The 15,159-nt window shown below is 41.1% G+C and overlaps 1 protein-coding gene across 2 annotated transcripts in view; it reads right to left on the bottom strand.

The window, feature by feature from the left end:
* Positions 1-15,159, bottom strand: part of LOC126282761 (core histone macro-H2A.1-like) — a 64,991-nt gene that overhangs the window by 24,584 nt on the left and 25,248 nt on the right. For both annotated transcript variants that reach the window (XR_007551377.1, XM_049982221.1), the window contains exons 5-7: positions 12,873-13,004; positions 11,987-12,035; positions 11,118-11,292 (exon numbers count right to left, since the gene is read on the bottom strand). Coding sequence is in view for 1 of the 2 variants with exons in the window: in XM_049982221.1 (XP_049838178.1) it covers positions 11,118-11,292; positions 11,987-12,035; positions 12,873-13,004 (356 nt within the window). In the remaining variant the exon portion in view is untranslated. The remainder of the gene's footprint in view (positions 1-11,117; positions 11,293-11,986; positions 12,036-12,872; positions 13,005-15,159) is intronic.

Raw genomic sequence — 15,159 nt, 5'->3', positions numbered from 1 at the left:
TCTGAAAACAAAGGAAGTAGGTTGGAGTACGCTTGTTCGCCCACTGCTTGAATACTGCTCAGCAGTGTGGGATCCGTACCAGATAGGGTTGATAGAAGAGATAGAGAAGATCCAATGGAGAGCAGCGCGCTTCGTTACAGGATCATTTAGCAATCGCGAAAGCGTTACGGAGATGATAGATAAGCTCCAGTGCAAGACTCTGCAGGAGAGACGCTCAGTAGCTCGGTACGGGCTTTTGTTAAAGTTTCGAGAACATACCTTCACCAAAGAGTGAAGCAGTATATTGCTCCCTCCTACGTATATCTTGCGAAGAGACCATGAGGATAAAATCAGAGAGATTAGAGCCCACACAGAATCATACCGACAATCCTTCTTTTCACGAACAATACGAGACTGGAATAGAAGGGAGAACCGATAGAGGTACTCAGAGTACCCTCCGCCACACACCGTCAGGTGGCTTGCGGTGTATGGATGTAGATGTAGATGTAGAGGCTTATAAAAGACTCTGTTTATGTGCCTCCACTACCAACAACAATGAATGAACTGAGACATAACAGCAGCTTTGAAAGCAGTAACTGAAGACATGCTCACTGCATAGTGGGAACATTTTGAATACCGCATGGACATATGCCGTGCATCTCAAGGAGGGTATATTGAACACATATGAAAAGGTATGAAAAAAACTTTTTTGAATTTCCTGTTCATCAAAAAGCAAAGTTCATGCAATATGTTTATTAGTTTCAGAAATACAGATGTGCCAAATTGAATTATTATTTTTGATACACCCTGTATATCATCCAGATGACTGAATTCAAGTTACTGCAATGCCAAGGACACTGGACTCTTTGCAATATTGAACGAGACGTTTTCAGGGATCTTGGTGCACTAGACCACAGTTTTTACAGGGACTTATTCAGAATAACTAAGTATGGCTACTACAATTTTCATCTGGTGACCCTATACTAAGGGGAAGAAAAAGTTGCAATATTCTGCAATCACTGGTTTGTCAAAGCATTGCAAAGGAGCCAACAGGATACTGGGAAAATAAATCTGCTGCTGGATAACATTTCAGTTTTCCCTATCTTGTCTGGTAATCTTTTGTCAGTAAAAAGTGAAAAAAAGATGCCTTATTTGACTTGTGGCAGCATCTCTCAACTGAAAAATGTAATGTCTATGTACAATTAACAAGCGAATAGTGAATTTACATGTCTGTCTAGCAGAATTGGAAACCTGAAACAGTTTAGTGTAGTGTAGTGCCACAGAAATGGTGTTAATTCTCTCTTTTTTATGATGTTGCAGATCTGTACTGTAATAAACATAGTGTGTTTTGCTCTGTGTTGTTGCACTTCCTCAAAATACACTTTCTATTTCTGCAGTATGTAACACAGAAAAAAACCAGTGTGTTTCCAGCAGTCCAATGTTGTAATTGGGCAGATACAATGTTGTTCGTCCAAGAAAATTAAAAAAAAAAAAAGGTGTAATAATTGTCACAAAAATGTGCAGGATAGCTTTTCACCACATACTGTAAGCTCCAATAGTAAGCATAAAACAGCTTTTTTTTTGTTCTCCAATAAAATTTGCTTTTTTATGGTTACAAAATTGTTTAGGTGAACGATTCATCTGTGCAACACCATGTACAATACTATTAATGATGAGATCTATTGGCTAACCTAATATTTAGTCCACCAGTGAATTCTGCCATGCTTTGTCTTGCACACTGCAACTGCAATAGTACTCACGATTATGATAATGCAATTGAAAATACTTTTGTACTAAATTGTATATCATTTTGCATTCTGACACTTCAAATTAATGACTTGAATGTCTCTGTCACATGTTGCTTCCATGCACAACTTATGGCTACAGAAAGACATGGCAGAGAGCACAAAGCACAATGTCTTCACCAAGTCACTTCTGTGTGCATTGCCTCATTTGTTAACATGGACATGGCTTAAAACAGTGCCCTGCCAGACACCTGCGCTACACCATTTTTGTGTGAAATGGGCCTAAGGGGCATTCGAAAGCATCAGATGTTGAGTGATCACTGAAAAGGACACAGATGCTGCGTGCTCATGTGAGACAGCATTATCAGCACTTGACTGAGTTTGAAAGACGCCCCTCATTGTGGGTTTCCACTTAGCAGGTTGGTTGAACCATGCAATATCCGTATCTATGGTGCATTTGGATGTGACAGTGGCCTGATTTTGGACTCATGACAATCTGATGGTAAGCATATTTTCTTCATGGTTCATCAACCAAGTCTGACCATCACAAGAGAGGGTCAATGTACAGTGCACCAAGCACATTGTAACTGTTTCACATCTGCCATCCAAAAATAAGTAATGGATTCCTTGCAACATTCTGAGTCACCTTCTACTGCTTATTAGAGACTAGCAGCAGCCAAACTAGAAAATTACTGTCCCACCGATCCCACCGATAAATTTAATATTTAGCTGAATAATTACATGCATTCTACATGAAAAGCCGACATGTCAAAATAGAATAAAATAAACTGTACAAAGCAAAATACATTATGGAAAACACAAATAACAAAAAAATGCTATTGATAACTGCAAAATTAAAACATACAAAACAGTTACACAGCAAGCAATAACATAGTCAATGGAAACCACATTCAAAACGACTAACACAGCAGAAATTTATCAGCATATTCAAGCCAGATAGAAGAATATTTAGGACATGTATAAATAAACAATATGAAGTAAATAGGCAATGGAGATTAGCTTCAAATGAAACAATATACAAGAAAATAGAACAGATAATGAGCATCACCAGGAAGAACCCATCTCATTCTTTGAACATCTGATAAGAAAAACAGAAAACAGAATTACAACAAGAATAATAGAAAAACTGTGGAATAGTAACATTAAATGGATTACAAAAATTAAGGAAGATTATTACAGCAGATGACCTGAGTACGTGTGTGAAAGAGAGGGCGGGGAGGGGGAGATAAAGATAGCTGAAAGAATGTAGAAATATTAGGCAGGCAGAAGAGCAAAAAACCCTTTACATAATAACAAACTGTAACAATCCTTTGTATCACCATTGTATTATTGAACTGTTTCTTGGAATATTACTGAGTTATTATTTAACTGAATTAATGAATAACAAAAACTCATAATTTTCTGTGCAAACCTCCATAAAAATGACTAGTAAGATCTAATGAAGGCCATAAAATACATTAACAAATTAAAAATTGTAGATGTTCACAAGTGAACTGAAAGCAGTTTGGCAATGAAGTCCTTTTCAATCACAATGACATATAAGAGATACAGAAATAATACTATAGCCTGCGCCATGTAGGGAGGTGTCCCAATTTTCAGCTGTTCTGCACCATCACCCTCCATTAACTATTAGCAGCCGACATGATTCATTGTCTCTCCAAGCAGCTAGCCATGAGATACAGCTAGACAGTGAGAATCTCTCCTATATGCTATACTTTTAAGACAAGGCAGTTTCATTCAAAGAGCAACCACATCACTCTTTCAGATGTCAATGTTATTTTCTCTTAACACTACAGCTGAGTGCCTGTATCTCTAAATATGTTAGTGTGATTTCCAAATAAACATCTCACACGGCTGCAATACAATGAGGTAGTTCACAAGAAGTGATGGTGTTTAAAAAATGTTTTAAAACATGAGCTTGAAAGTGGGTTCCTATAGTTGACTTTAGTATATGAACAGGTGAGACACTGTCGCTTCACTACATGATTGGTGCAAATACTTCACAAGCCAAGGGTGGCTTGATAATAGTTGGGAACAGGACCCCATGAAACAAACTTGCCATGTGAGTCAATCTATGGGATGCAGAGAGTCCGAATCCACAGATATGAGCACGAGAAGAACTCAAGTGTGCACCATGCATTGATGGCTAACAGCTAAGCACTCGGCACAACGCATGGCACGATACACTAGGTGAGGTCTATGATGGATGAAGTCATTGGCAAAACCTGCCTCTCGCAGGTAAAAAATTCTGTCAACAAGTCTGTCCATACAACATGTTGTGTGCACCCTCCATGGCAGGTTTCTGCACTATCTCACTACACTGTCCATGCCACCTCGGTCTCCTTAGTGATGTCTGCTGACGGGGATACTAAATCCCTCTGAAAAAGACTATGTAAGGCCACAAACGACCAGACCTGGGGCCAGACCTGTGGACCAACGACCAACCACCAAAGGAGGCAACGCTAAAGCTGATTAAGACAGAAGAGCGAGGAGGGGTTGCCTGTGGCAGTGGATGTGCTGCCACCTCCATTGGTGAGGAAGGAAGGAGGTGGAGGGTGGATCAGAATCCCTGGGATTCACATCAACAGGCGCAGGTGTGGGCTTCACTGAGAGCTGTTACTGCAGGTGATAGGAGAACAGTGGTGCACAGAGAGGAGGCGGCAACATAGAAGCATGCCGCTGCAAGTGGAGCCCCTCACCCAAAACAACATCATGACCAAATCTGCAGCCTGGTCGGAGAGCAGATCATATCCATGGCACTGCCCAAACAGCGCATGCTGTTTGCATGGAGGGTCAGTTGCTTTCTACCAGCATAGACCAGAACAACTGCTGATGTTTGTGGCATCCTCAAAAACCCAGCTGCCATTCCTGCCACGAGCCAAAGGATCGGACCCAGATGGAAGCCCTGGGAGGAAAATGTGGCAGTCCATGGTGCTCTGTAGCATGCGATTCAGGGTGCACCAAATCCAGGAGACTTCATAGCTGGTGCCCATGCAAATGTTTGTTCCACTGGGCTGCATCCACAAAGTTGAATGGTGTCGCCCAGTATGTAGCCAGAAAGATCATCATGGGAAGCAGCAGACACAGACTTCTTCATTTGTGTCTTCAATGTATGGGCAAAGCGCAGCAACTCCCAAGTTAGAAGCCGGATGAAACAGAGCAGCAGTCACATGCAGGACACCACTGTGGTCGCGGAAGTCCTCAAACTTCTGTGACACAAATTGTCAACCATTGTCAGGTACCAGGGCCCTGAAGACTCCCTTGGCTATGTACATGAAACCAGGCACTGCACCGGCCATCAACAACCAAATGCTGTCCAATACGGGTGACAAAATCACTGTGCATCCTGTCCCATGGGAGCTTGTGGACCAGCCAAAGAGAGAACTGGTGCTGCACTGCAGCCTGGATTTGTGCACAAGCTCCACAAGAACGCATTATATGTATGATGTCATGATTGATTGCCACCCAAGTACAGACTACGTCACTCCTATGCGTTCATATGAGTCATACCTTAGTGCAACGCTTGCAGCAACTGGAGTATGCAAGGATGCAATGCTATAGAAACGACCACACGACAGCTTTGCTCCTCCATGCTCTGCTTGAGAGACTGAAAAGCCTGGTGACAATCTGCAATATGGACAAACTTAATGCCCTTCTAGCAAAGCCAGTTAAGAGGCTGGCAGATACACGTGGTCTGGGGAATGATTTGAGCATAATATAAAATCTTACACAAAAAAGACTGGAGCTCCTTCACGTTATTGGGAGGTTGACAATGGTTTTGATACGCTCATCCATGAAGGCAAGGTCATCTTTACTAAGCACATGACTCAAAGAATGCACTTTTTGTGGAGAAAAAACTGCATTTATACAGCCTGCAATGAAGACCATTCTTCAGGGGGTATTGGAAAATCGAATGAAGGTTTTGTAAATCGTCATTCCGAGTAGGGCCCATAACCCACATGTCATCAAGGTAAATGATGAAACAGGGACATCCTATATCAACTGCTCAAAATACCATTCAAAAAATCCTGTCACAGATGAGATTCAAAATGGAAAATGATTAAACAGGAAAAGCCTGAAGGGGGAGTTGGGGACCAGGATAGTCCGAGAAACCATGTCCAATAGCAACTGCAGGTAAATATTGTGCACATCAATGTGGGAAAAAATTGGCCCCTGACAACTTTGGCAACAACTCTGCTTGTCATAGAGTTGGATATGAATCTGTGATACATCGCCCATAGATCATATATTTGAAGCTTCAGTAAAGGCACATGGTGGCATCAGACTTCTGAATCAACACCAAAGGGGTCGCCCACTGACTTGACAAAATAGGAGAAATGACACCCTGATCCTGCCAATGTTGCAACTCAATCTTCACCTTGTTGTGAATGGTGAAGGGGATGGGATGGAGATGACAAAATTTGGGTACCATTTACAGCTTAAGAGAAACATGTGCCTCGAAATTATCTATTTGGCCAAAGGTATTCTCAAAGAGCACACATTAGAATCATGCTAGAGTCCAAATAATGAAAAGGAATGGTTTGAGAAACTACATGCACTTTTCAATGATCTCGAAGCCAAAAACAGAAAATGTGTCAACCCCAAACATATTTTGCACCAGTGATGACCACTAACAAGGTAAGTTGCCTTTCCACATTCTTATACCACGCAGAGACAAAGACGCCCCCACCACGGAATTCACTGTTTACTATAAGATACAACCTGATGGAGCGACCTTTGCAGCACTGAGCACCCAAAAAGCCTGGTCGTATCGAAGTTAATTAGGCTGACCGTCACTCCACACGTCTACCTGAAGTTCAAACTGGCTGCCCATCCACCACCAATGTCAGCAAAATATGCCTAACACGTGTGGGGCATCAGGTGCAGCCCCAGAGTCCAGTGAAAGCAACAGCAGAAACACTTGGCGGGAGGCAAGATCACCTGGGGTATCCTGTGGGAAACCGCGTGCTGTTTAACATTCACACCCAACTGAGCCACCTGCTAATTATCAGAAAGGAAATCCCTTGCCAATGCCATAAGTTCATGCAGTTCCAGAATTTGGTCAATGTTGGCTGAAGAAAGGTTGGATAAGGTCAATGCCCTAGAATAAACCTTGAATCACGAGCTAACCTGACAATCATGTTCTGAATTAGCAAGTCTGCATAAGAGGTTGCACATTTCAGACACTGAAAATGACACTTGTATGAAAGGCCCTGCAAATCAACAAACCAGGCTGTACACGACTGCCCAGGCCACTTGAGGTGATGGTTAAACTGCAACTGTGCCATCACCACGTGGGTTTAATACCCAAAATACTGCATAAGCAACCAACAAAGGGGAGCTTCTCAGGCTCAATGGAAGGCTTCAAATTTCGGAGAACTTCATATAAACCTATGCATCTGGATGACAACAAGAGAGCCTTATCAACTGGATTGACAATACACCTTACTTGGTAATGCAGCAAGACCTGGAACAGGTGTAGCCCCCACCTTTCTGTCAACTCAACAAACAGCATTGAGGATTGAACCCAGCAACAGTGTTGGGGTTGGTGGGAGTGGAGTTGAATACAGAACAGCACGCATCTGGTACCTATGGCCACCCACCAGAGCAAGACGAGGGTGCAAGGCAAGTCCGCAATCTGGGTTATCAGCACCAGCACCTGTTCCTGCTGCTGCGGCTGTTGCTGCTACTTCTCTTGTTGGTGCAACTATTCTTCACAGAATAGCATAAGTGCTGAATCCATGGTGGCCCAAGTGAATATTAGGAAATGGGAAAGAAATTACAGAGGCATTACACATATAAGAGTGCCCTTCATTGCTGCTTTAGTATCCACACAGGTGTGACAACACTGCTCAATACACAGTTGGTGCAGTTATTCAGGGGCTGATGGTGGCTTGATAACTGTAGGGAACAGAACTCCGTGAGAAGAAAACAAACTTGTGTGTGAAGTGATCTATGGGAAGCAGAAAGTCTGAACACACATAGAGAGAGCAAGGGAAGAATTCAGTATGAGGCTAGTGCAGGTGGTTGACAGCTAATGGCTAAGACATTGGTACAACACATGGCACAATAGGCTTGGTGAGGTCCACAGTGGACGAACTCCGAGTCAGCTCTGGACCGGCTGGCCTGGCCCACAGGCAAACACCTCTGTGCCAGGGCGTCTGGCTCATACAACGTGTCACATGCACCATGGCATGTTTCCACACTACCCCGTTGTGCTGTTCACACCAGCTCATCTGCCTCCACCATGTTATCTGCTGCTGGGTATCCTAAAGTTGACATTTTGAAGATCCAAGACTACAAGGCAGAAGAATGTGTTGGCAAGAGAACTATACAGAGAATAGTTTTAAAGTGTCAGAGGTGTAGAAATGTCAGGAAAAGAGGTTTCATGTCACCTGGGAAATAAAGAAATTGCAACATACCTATAACACAAATTAATAATTTTGACAAGAATGAGTTAAGGTTCTCAGGTTCCAAAACATATATAATGGTAAATATCTGAAGTCACAAAGACTGGTTACAATTAGACATGAGAAAATTGGTGTCAAAGGAGTTTTAAAAGACATGGTTTTTAGTAAGTTAAAAGTAATGATGGACGAAAGTTTTTATTGGAAAAAAGTGACATAGCTGCAGCACGAGTCACATTTTGAGAAAGATGCATGAAATGAGAGAAGGTGGTAGTTCAACATTGTATTACTTTGATGAAACAAAGGTGAATCAAAATAATTCCAGGAGAAGTGTCTGGACAATGAGAGGTGGTACTGGCAGTTTCTCAGTTTCCATTAGAAAAAGTTCTCGCATGATTATTATGCATGCTGGCTCTTCTTCTGGTCTTGCTTCTGAGAGAAAACTTGTATTTAGATGTACAAAGTGGTTTCCCGTACAGTTCTTGCCACACCATGCTCTGAAGTTGGTCACTGTTATGGACAGTGAAAGTTATCATTATGCTGTTAAAGAGACAACACCAAGCACAAACAACAGGAAAGGGAATATTGTGCTCCGACTTAAAAATAAAAATATTTCACACTGTATACCCCTTGACTAATACCTAACTCCTGAAGCTTTTTAATTTATACAAGTCATGTGAGAAATCATACAACTTCACTTTTTAGGACGTGAATGTGGTCACACAATTTTGCATTTACCCTAATACCACAGTCAGTGTCATCAATTGAATTAATTTGAGCATTGGATACAGGTTATGTGGTAGAAAAGAACAAAACATTCTAGATAACAGGCACTTGTGCATGAAGCAATAGACAACAATTCCCCTTCATATGGGCAACCTGTGAGTGGCACACTAAAAAACTTTAGGAAGAAGACTTTGAGAGGGAGGCAAAGATAAATACAAGCATTGCACCTATCTACATAAATTGGCTGTCATAAGTTCGGACGCTTACTTGGACAGCAGTGATGAAGGTATTATGATGAAGAGTTTGAGACAAAGTAAGATAATAATAGTTCTTGGTTTTAAAGACTCATGGTTTAAAAAAAAGTTTCTGTTTGGCAACATATCAATTGCATAAATAGTATATGAGAACTTTCTAGCCTTTGCTGACTGGGAATTTGTACCCCAAGAAGAATGCATTAACTGGTTGTGAGTGACATAATCATAAGTTTCAACATGTCATCCAAGGAGACGCAGTTAGCTAGGTGTGAAATTTAAGCCTTACCCAGCATGTAGTACACTCTAGTAACTCATGCGAATGCAGCTGGATAAATTCATCAAAAACTCCAAATTTCCAGACATAACCCCATCATTTTCGAGACACAAATTGGAAAATGTCCTAAAATGACAGAAAAGGTTATCTGTTGAGATATAGGTGACTTTCGACATTATTGGGCACCACTCCCTCGAGTTATATCTATCACGAGGCTTTATTTCTACAAAAATTGAAATTCTGAACAGAGAATCCATCCCTTGACTTTGAAATACTGTTTCTTTCCTCTGTGACTGAAATAAAGAAGCCACTAAGTAACCCTACAAACTGCTTGGAGCACTAGAAATCACAACACTACAGGCATTTACTATGAAAACTTTGAAACATACATTTTGTGTCAAAAAATTTAGACACACTTTCAGTTGTCACAGAAAATTTCTTTCCTGTTCTACAAGTTTCGATTTCTGGGCGAAAATTATGTTATATTTCTTAATCAAGTGGCATCAGAATTATCACTCTCACTATTCAACCCAGTTAGTGGCAAGGAAGTAACTTCAACAGAGTTATTGATTCCATATTCCTTGCCATTCGTGCTCTATACGATAATGACAAGTTTTATTACCAACATGATGGCACCCGGCCACACTATCATAGGGATGTATGGGCATACCTGGAACAAAATTTGCCAGGCCAATGAATAAGATGCAGGAGGCAAATGAAGATTCATTCATGCTCTCCAGACCATATGCAGTTCTTCTTATGGGGCACAGTAAAAGGTGAGGCGTACAAATGTAAAGTGAGGTGTACAAATATAAACCACATAATGTGGACACACTTTGGAATGAGATTGAAACGGTGTGTGCAGAAATCCCATTGGATATTTCACATGACGTACGGAATCAACCAGAATGAGCTATTAACTCAATTTCCAAATACAGCAAGCAGTGCCAAGGTTACGTTTTCAGAGGAATGTGCCATTTATCGCAGTTGACGTGCGAAAAATTTTGTCTTTTGGGCCAAAGAGAATCCTTATTACACAGTCAAGTTAGAAAAGAACATGCCTCATGCGATGATATGGCCAGCAATGATAGCACATCTGCTTGGACTATACTTTTTTGAAGGGACTGTGAACGGTGCAAATTATTTACACATGTAACAAACATGGTTAATATCTAAGCTTGAGAAAAAGGGGCCTCGCAGAAGGCATACGGTTGCAGCATCACGGAGTGCCTCCTCACTACAATGTTGCAGTGCATGAGTTCTTAAATGAACACTTTTCTAGGATGGTGGGTAGGTCATGGTTCATCAGAAAGACCAACACCCTTGAAATTGATGTACAAGAATTCCTGAACATGCCTCATCTGACAACTCATTATGTGGAATCATTCAGGTGCAAGTATCTGCAAATCATTATGCTACAAATTAACAACAGCACAGTACTGTTAAGGATGAATCACACACCACAACACAGGATGTGCTCAAAAATATGCCAAGAAGAACATGGAGGCATATGCAAATGTATTTACAGCACAATGGGGAACACACCGATATACTGGACACTTAATACGTAAGTAAGTACTTGCACTAAAACAAATCAAATCAATTAGCATTTGATACTAGGGGGTACGGGGACTTCTAATCAACCCTGAATATGGTGTGTAGTAAGAATTAGGATCTAAAGATGAATTTTAAAAGTGTCTAAATATCTGACCTGCCACTTCCAATTGCTGGTATTGCAATTGACTTCAGGTTTTTCTGATCAGCTAATGTAAGGCAGTTCTTAACAGTCTTCTCCAACTTTTCAGTCGAGTCCACCTCATTCCATGCTGGACCGTTTACATGAATTACCCATTTTGCAGGAAAATTGTGCCCAGCACAAATGGCAGCTGAAAATAATTCAGATACAACACAGTTTAACAACATGAAAACTAAAGTTGATGAATAATTTACAAACTTGAGGACTGTTTGTTATCTGACAAACTACTTGTTTGCAAAAAGATAACATTCAGGTAATATGCAAATTGCGGTGTTTAAAAAATAATGCACACAAAAAAGATTTACAAGTATTACATGTGTAAACAGCTACAAAATACATACTCTTAAAATAAGTAGGTTATTTGCTAAAACTGGAGCAACTGGAACAGGCCGTCGGAAATATGAATGTAAAAGTAATACCTTGGATAACACTCTAGCTTTTGATAATTTTGAAAGTATTCATCAGCAGTAGGCATAATATAGAAAACAAATAAGTAAGTTATGCAGCTGATGGGGATGCAGCTTTCTGACTCAATCATTCTACTGATTTTGGGCTTTGAGTAACTCATATCCCCCCCCACACACACACATCCTTATAACCAATTTTACATGTTATCCTTCTTCATATATGAATTTTTGAAAGACAATGTTTCAAGTGTATATTTTAATTTTTGCATCTGTCTGTTCTGTTCCAGTTGTTCCTACTTTGATAAATGATAAAGACACGTGTCCTACTACACTCCTTGTTTAGCCAGTCAAATAAGAATGATCTTTAATGTTTCAGCCAGACATTGCTTGATTTTATGAAAATTCAAGGGTGCTTACCATTTGTTGAATCCAAGCTTCCTTGGTTTGAGCGCAACTCATGGATTTCCTGAAACGCAAATAATTACTGTTATAATGACAGTGATAGAATATAAATAATTATAAAAATCTAACCGTGAAAATAATTGCTTAAATTACAATCTATAGCTTACAAATACAAAGGCTTTGCATATCTAGAGAGGCTTGTTTTTGCTCTGCTCAAACGTTTAACCAGTAATGTACGAGCAAATATCCTACTGTTGGACATGCTATCCAACAGAGTAATAGTACTATTTCTTTTCTCTTTTGCGCAATCATGTAAGTACCAGTGTCTTGAGCAGTTGCCTTTCTTACGCTGCATAGCTTGTCTCCATCATCACTTAAAGGATATTTAGAATTTTTCCACCACTATATCTCATATTCTCTCTTCAGTCTCAAGCACACGTGTGCATGTGCGCGCCCACACACACACACACACACACACACACACACAAACTCTGCATTTTCTTTTCTCCAAACCCTCCAAATTCTTCTCTTTTCACACTAAGTATTTTCTTTATTAAAAACAAAGATTCCGTGACTTACCAAGTGGGAAAGCGCCGGTAGATAGGCACAATAAAAAAACACACAAACACAAAATTTCGAGCTTTCGAAACCGGCGGTTGCTTCGTCAGGAAAGAGGGAAGGAGAGGCAAAGATGAAAGGATGAGGGTTTTAAGGGAGTGGGTAAGGAGACATTGAAATCCCGGGAGGGGAAAGACACACACACACACACACACACACACACACACACACACAGACACAACCAGTATTTTCTTTGATCTTCTTGAACATTTTCTGTTCTTTAACACAATACAGCACAAATCAAAATCTCATGAAGGATATTTATTTGTATATAATTTCATACCTGCATGAATTCTTTGCCTCCTTTTTTTTCTAGTGCTTGCCCAACTTCACCCATCATTGCTATAGCAGAATTGGTAGGATGCACCAAAGCATCTGAAGAAATATTTGTTATGTCACCCTGTACAACAGTAAGCTGCAAAGAAAGAAGTCACAGTTTACTAAAGCACTCTGTAAAGGTAGAACTACATGAAAAGCTGTGTCCCAATTAATCCCTGATAACATCTACACTTCAACATTTTCCAATGAAAATTTCAGTAAACTCTGAATACTGGGATATGGCAACAGAAGAATGGTGGGAGGACAGTGCTTAGTGGTTGTAAATTAGTGAAATTATGGACACATATTCCAAAAACTAAAATATTTAACAATTTCAAAAGTCAACAAAGGAATAATTTACAGTGAATACAATGTAAACCTACACAACCAGATGCAATAATTTAAGACATTCTGGAATTTCTGCCCCATTACTTACAACCAACAAGCTATATAAAAGGAAATCACTGTCTTAAAAATATTTCCAGTCTCTCACTAGTGAAAATAACACTAACATGGTGGACAATAAATCACTATGTGCATTTTTAAAAAAATTACCCATGTGAAATGTAGGTGCATATGATTAACAGTTTATAATGTAGAATTACACGCATTTGAGGCTACATAGGAAATTTGTGTATGCATGTTCAACATCTCCTCCTAAAATAATGGACTGATTTCAATCAAACTTGGTGTACTTATTACTTGCTCTCGGGAGAGAAGCACTGTGGGTGTAAGAGTCTCCTATCTCTCAAAGGGGTGTGGTTGAAAATGATGCGTAATGCACTGTGTAAAAATACCCAGAATATACTCATCCAGTACTTGAGAACACTTAACGACTTCTGTTAGGTATATGACTTAAAGCTTGTATAAAAATACTGTGGGATAAGATTCCTCACTATCATCTTGTGAGATTGTGCAATTTATCTCTTATTTGTGCTGTTCACTGTGTTGGCAGTTTTTGAGAATGAGCAAAGCAAAGGCCAGTAATTTTGTCAATGTGTCTTGGGAACAAGATCAATCCTCACGCCTGAGTACTGCATTTAACACAGTCTCTGGAATCGTATGGTGCAAAACAGCGGAGAATTAGGCATATACCTGTGCAATATATGTCACATACCTATATGTATCCTTGTATCAATTCCAACCTCATTTGGTACATGCTGGGTTAGGGTGGAAGGGTGGAGATGGACAGGGAGACAGTGGGGCAAAGCAATGAACAAAGAAAGTGGGATGAGGAGATGGAAGAGAGGAGATAGACAAGAGGGAGGGGGGGGAGGCAAGTGATGAAGAGAGAGGGAGAGGGATGAAAAAAGAGATTGCCACTCACTACGTACAGGAGGCATTGTATGCACACGTGTGTGCTCACACACACACACACACACACACACACACACACACACACACAAATGGTCACTGTATCTGGCCTTCGTGGCCAGACTGCAGACTGGATCTGCGTCTGATGTGAGCAGCAATCCTGGGTGATTGGTGGGGAGAAGAAAGCAGCCGGAGGGGAGGGGTGGGACAAGGTGTTGTGCTGCCTCTGAGAGCATGGAGGAACCTGGTGGAGCCAGGATAGAGCTGTTAGGTACAGAGTGGGAAGCTGTGCTGGGGTGGTGGTGGCAGCAACAGGTAGCAAAAAAGGGAGATGGGAGTGGAGAGAAGTAGAGAAGGGGGGATAGACTAATGGATGGTGGACTGGAGGCACATTTAGTGCTGGACTGGGAGCAGGGAATGGGATAGGGAGGCGGAAGACTGGGATTAGCGAGGGCTGAGGCCAGAAGGGTTATGAGAACGAAGAATATGTTAAAGGGAGAGTTTCCACTGGCACAATTCAGAAAAGCTGGTGTTGATAAAAAGGATCCAGATGGCACAGGCTGTGAAGCAGTCACAGAAGTGAAGGACGTCGTGTTGGGCAGCACATTCAGCAAGGCAATTCTCATGCTCACATAGAAAGCAGCGGAGTGGTTGCAACTTAGTTTGTAGATCACATGGCTGTTTCCACAGGTAGTCCTGCCTTGGTGGGATAGGTGATTATAGTGACATGACTGGAGTATGTGGTGGTGGTGGTGGTGGTGGTGGTGGTGGTGGTGGTGGTGGTGGTGGTGGCGGCGGCGGCGGCAGATACATAGGACAGCTCTTGCGTCTATGTCTTTTGCAGGGATATGAGTCATGGAGGGAAGGGGTTGGGAGCATTGGTAGAGTAATGACAGACAAGGATACTGTGTAGGTTTGGTGAACAGTTGAATAACACT

Source organism: Schistocerca gregaria, chromosome 1 (genome assembly GCF_023897955.1).
Source record: "Schistocerca gregaria isolate iqSchGreg1 chromosome 1, iqSchGreg1.2, whole genome shotgun sequence".
NCBI classification, from domain to species: domain Eukaryota; kingdom Metazoa; phylum Arthropoda; class Insecta; order Orthoptera; family Acrididae; genus Schistocerca; species Schistocerca gregaria.
Note: the sequence above shows the minus strand (reverse complement) of the source record. Positions and strands in the feature narration are given on the sequence as shown.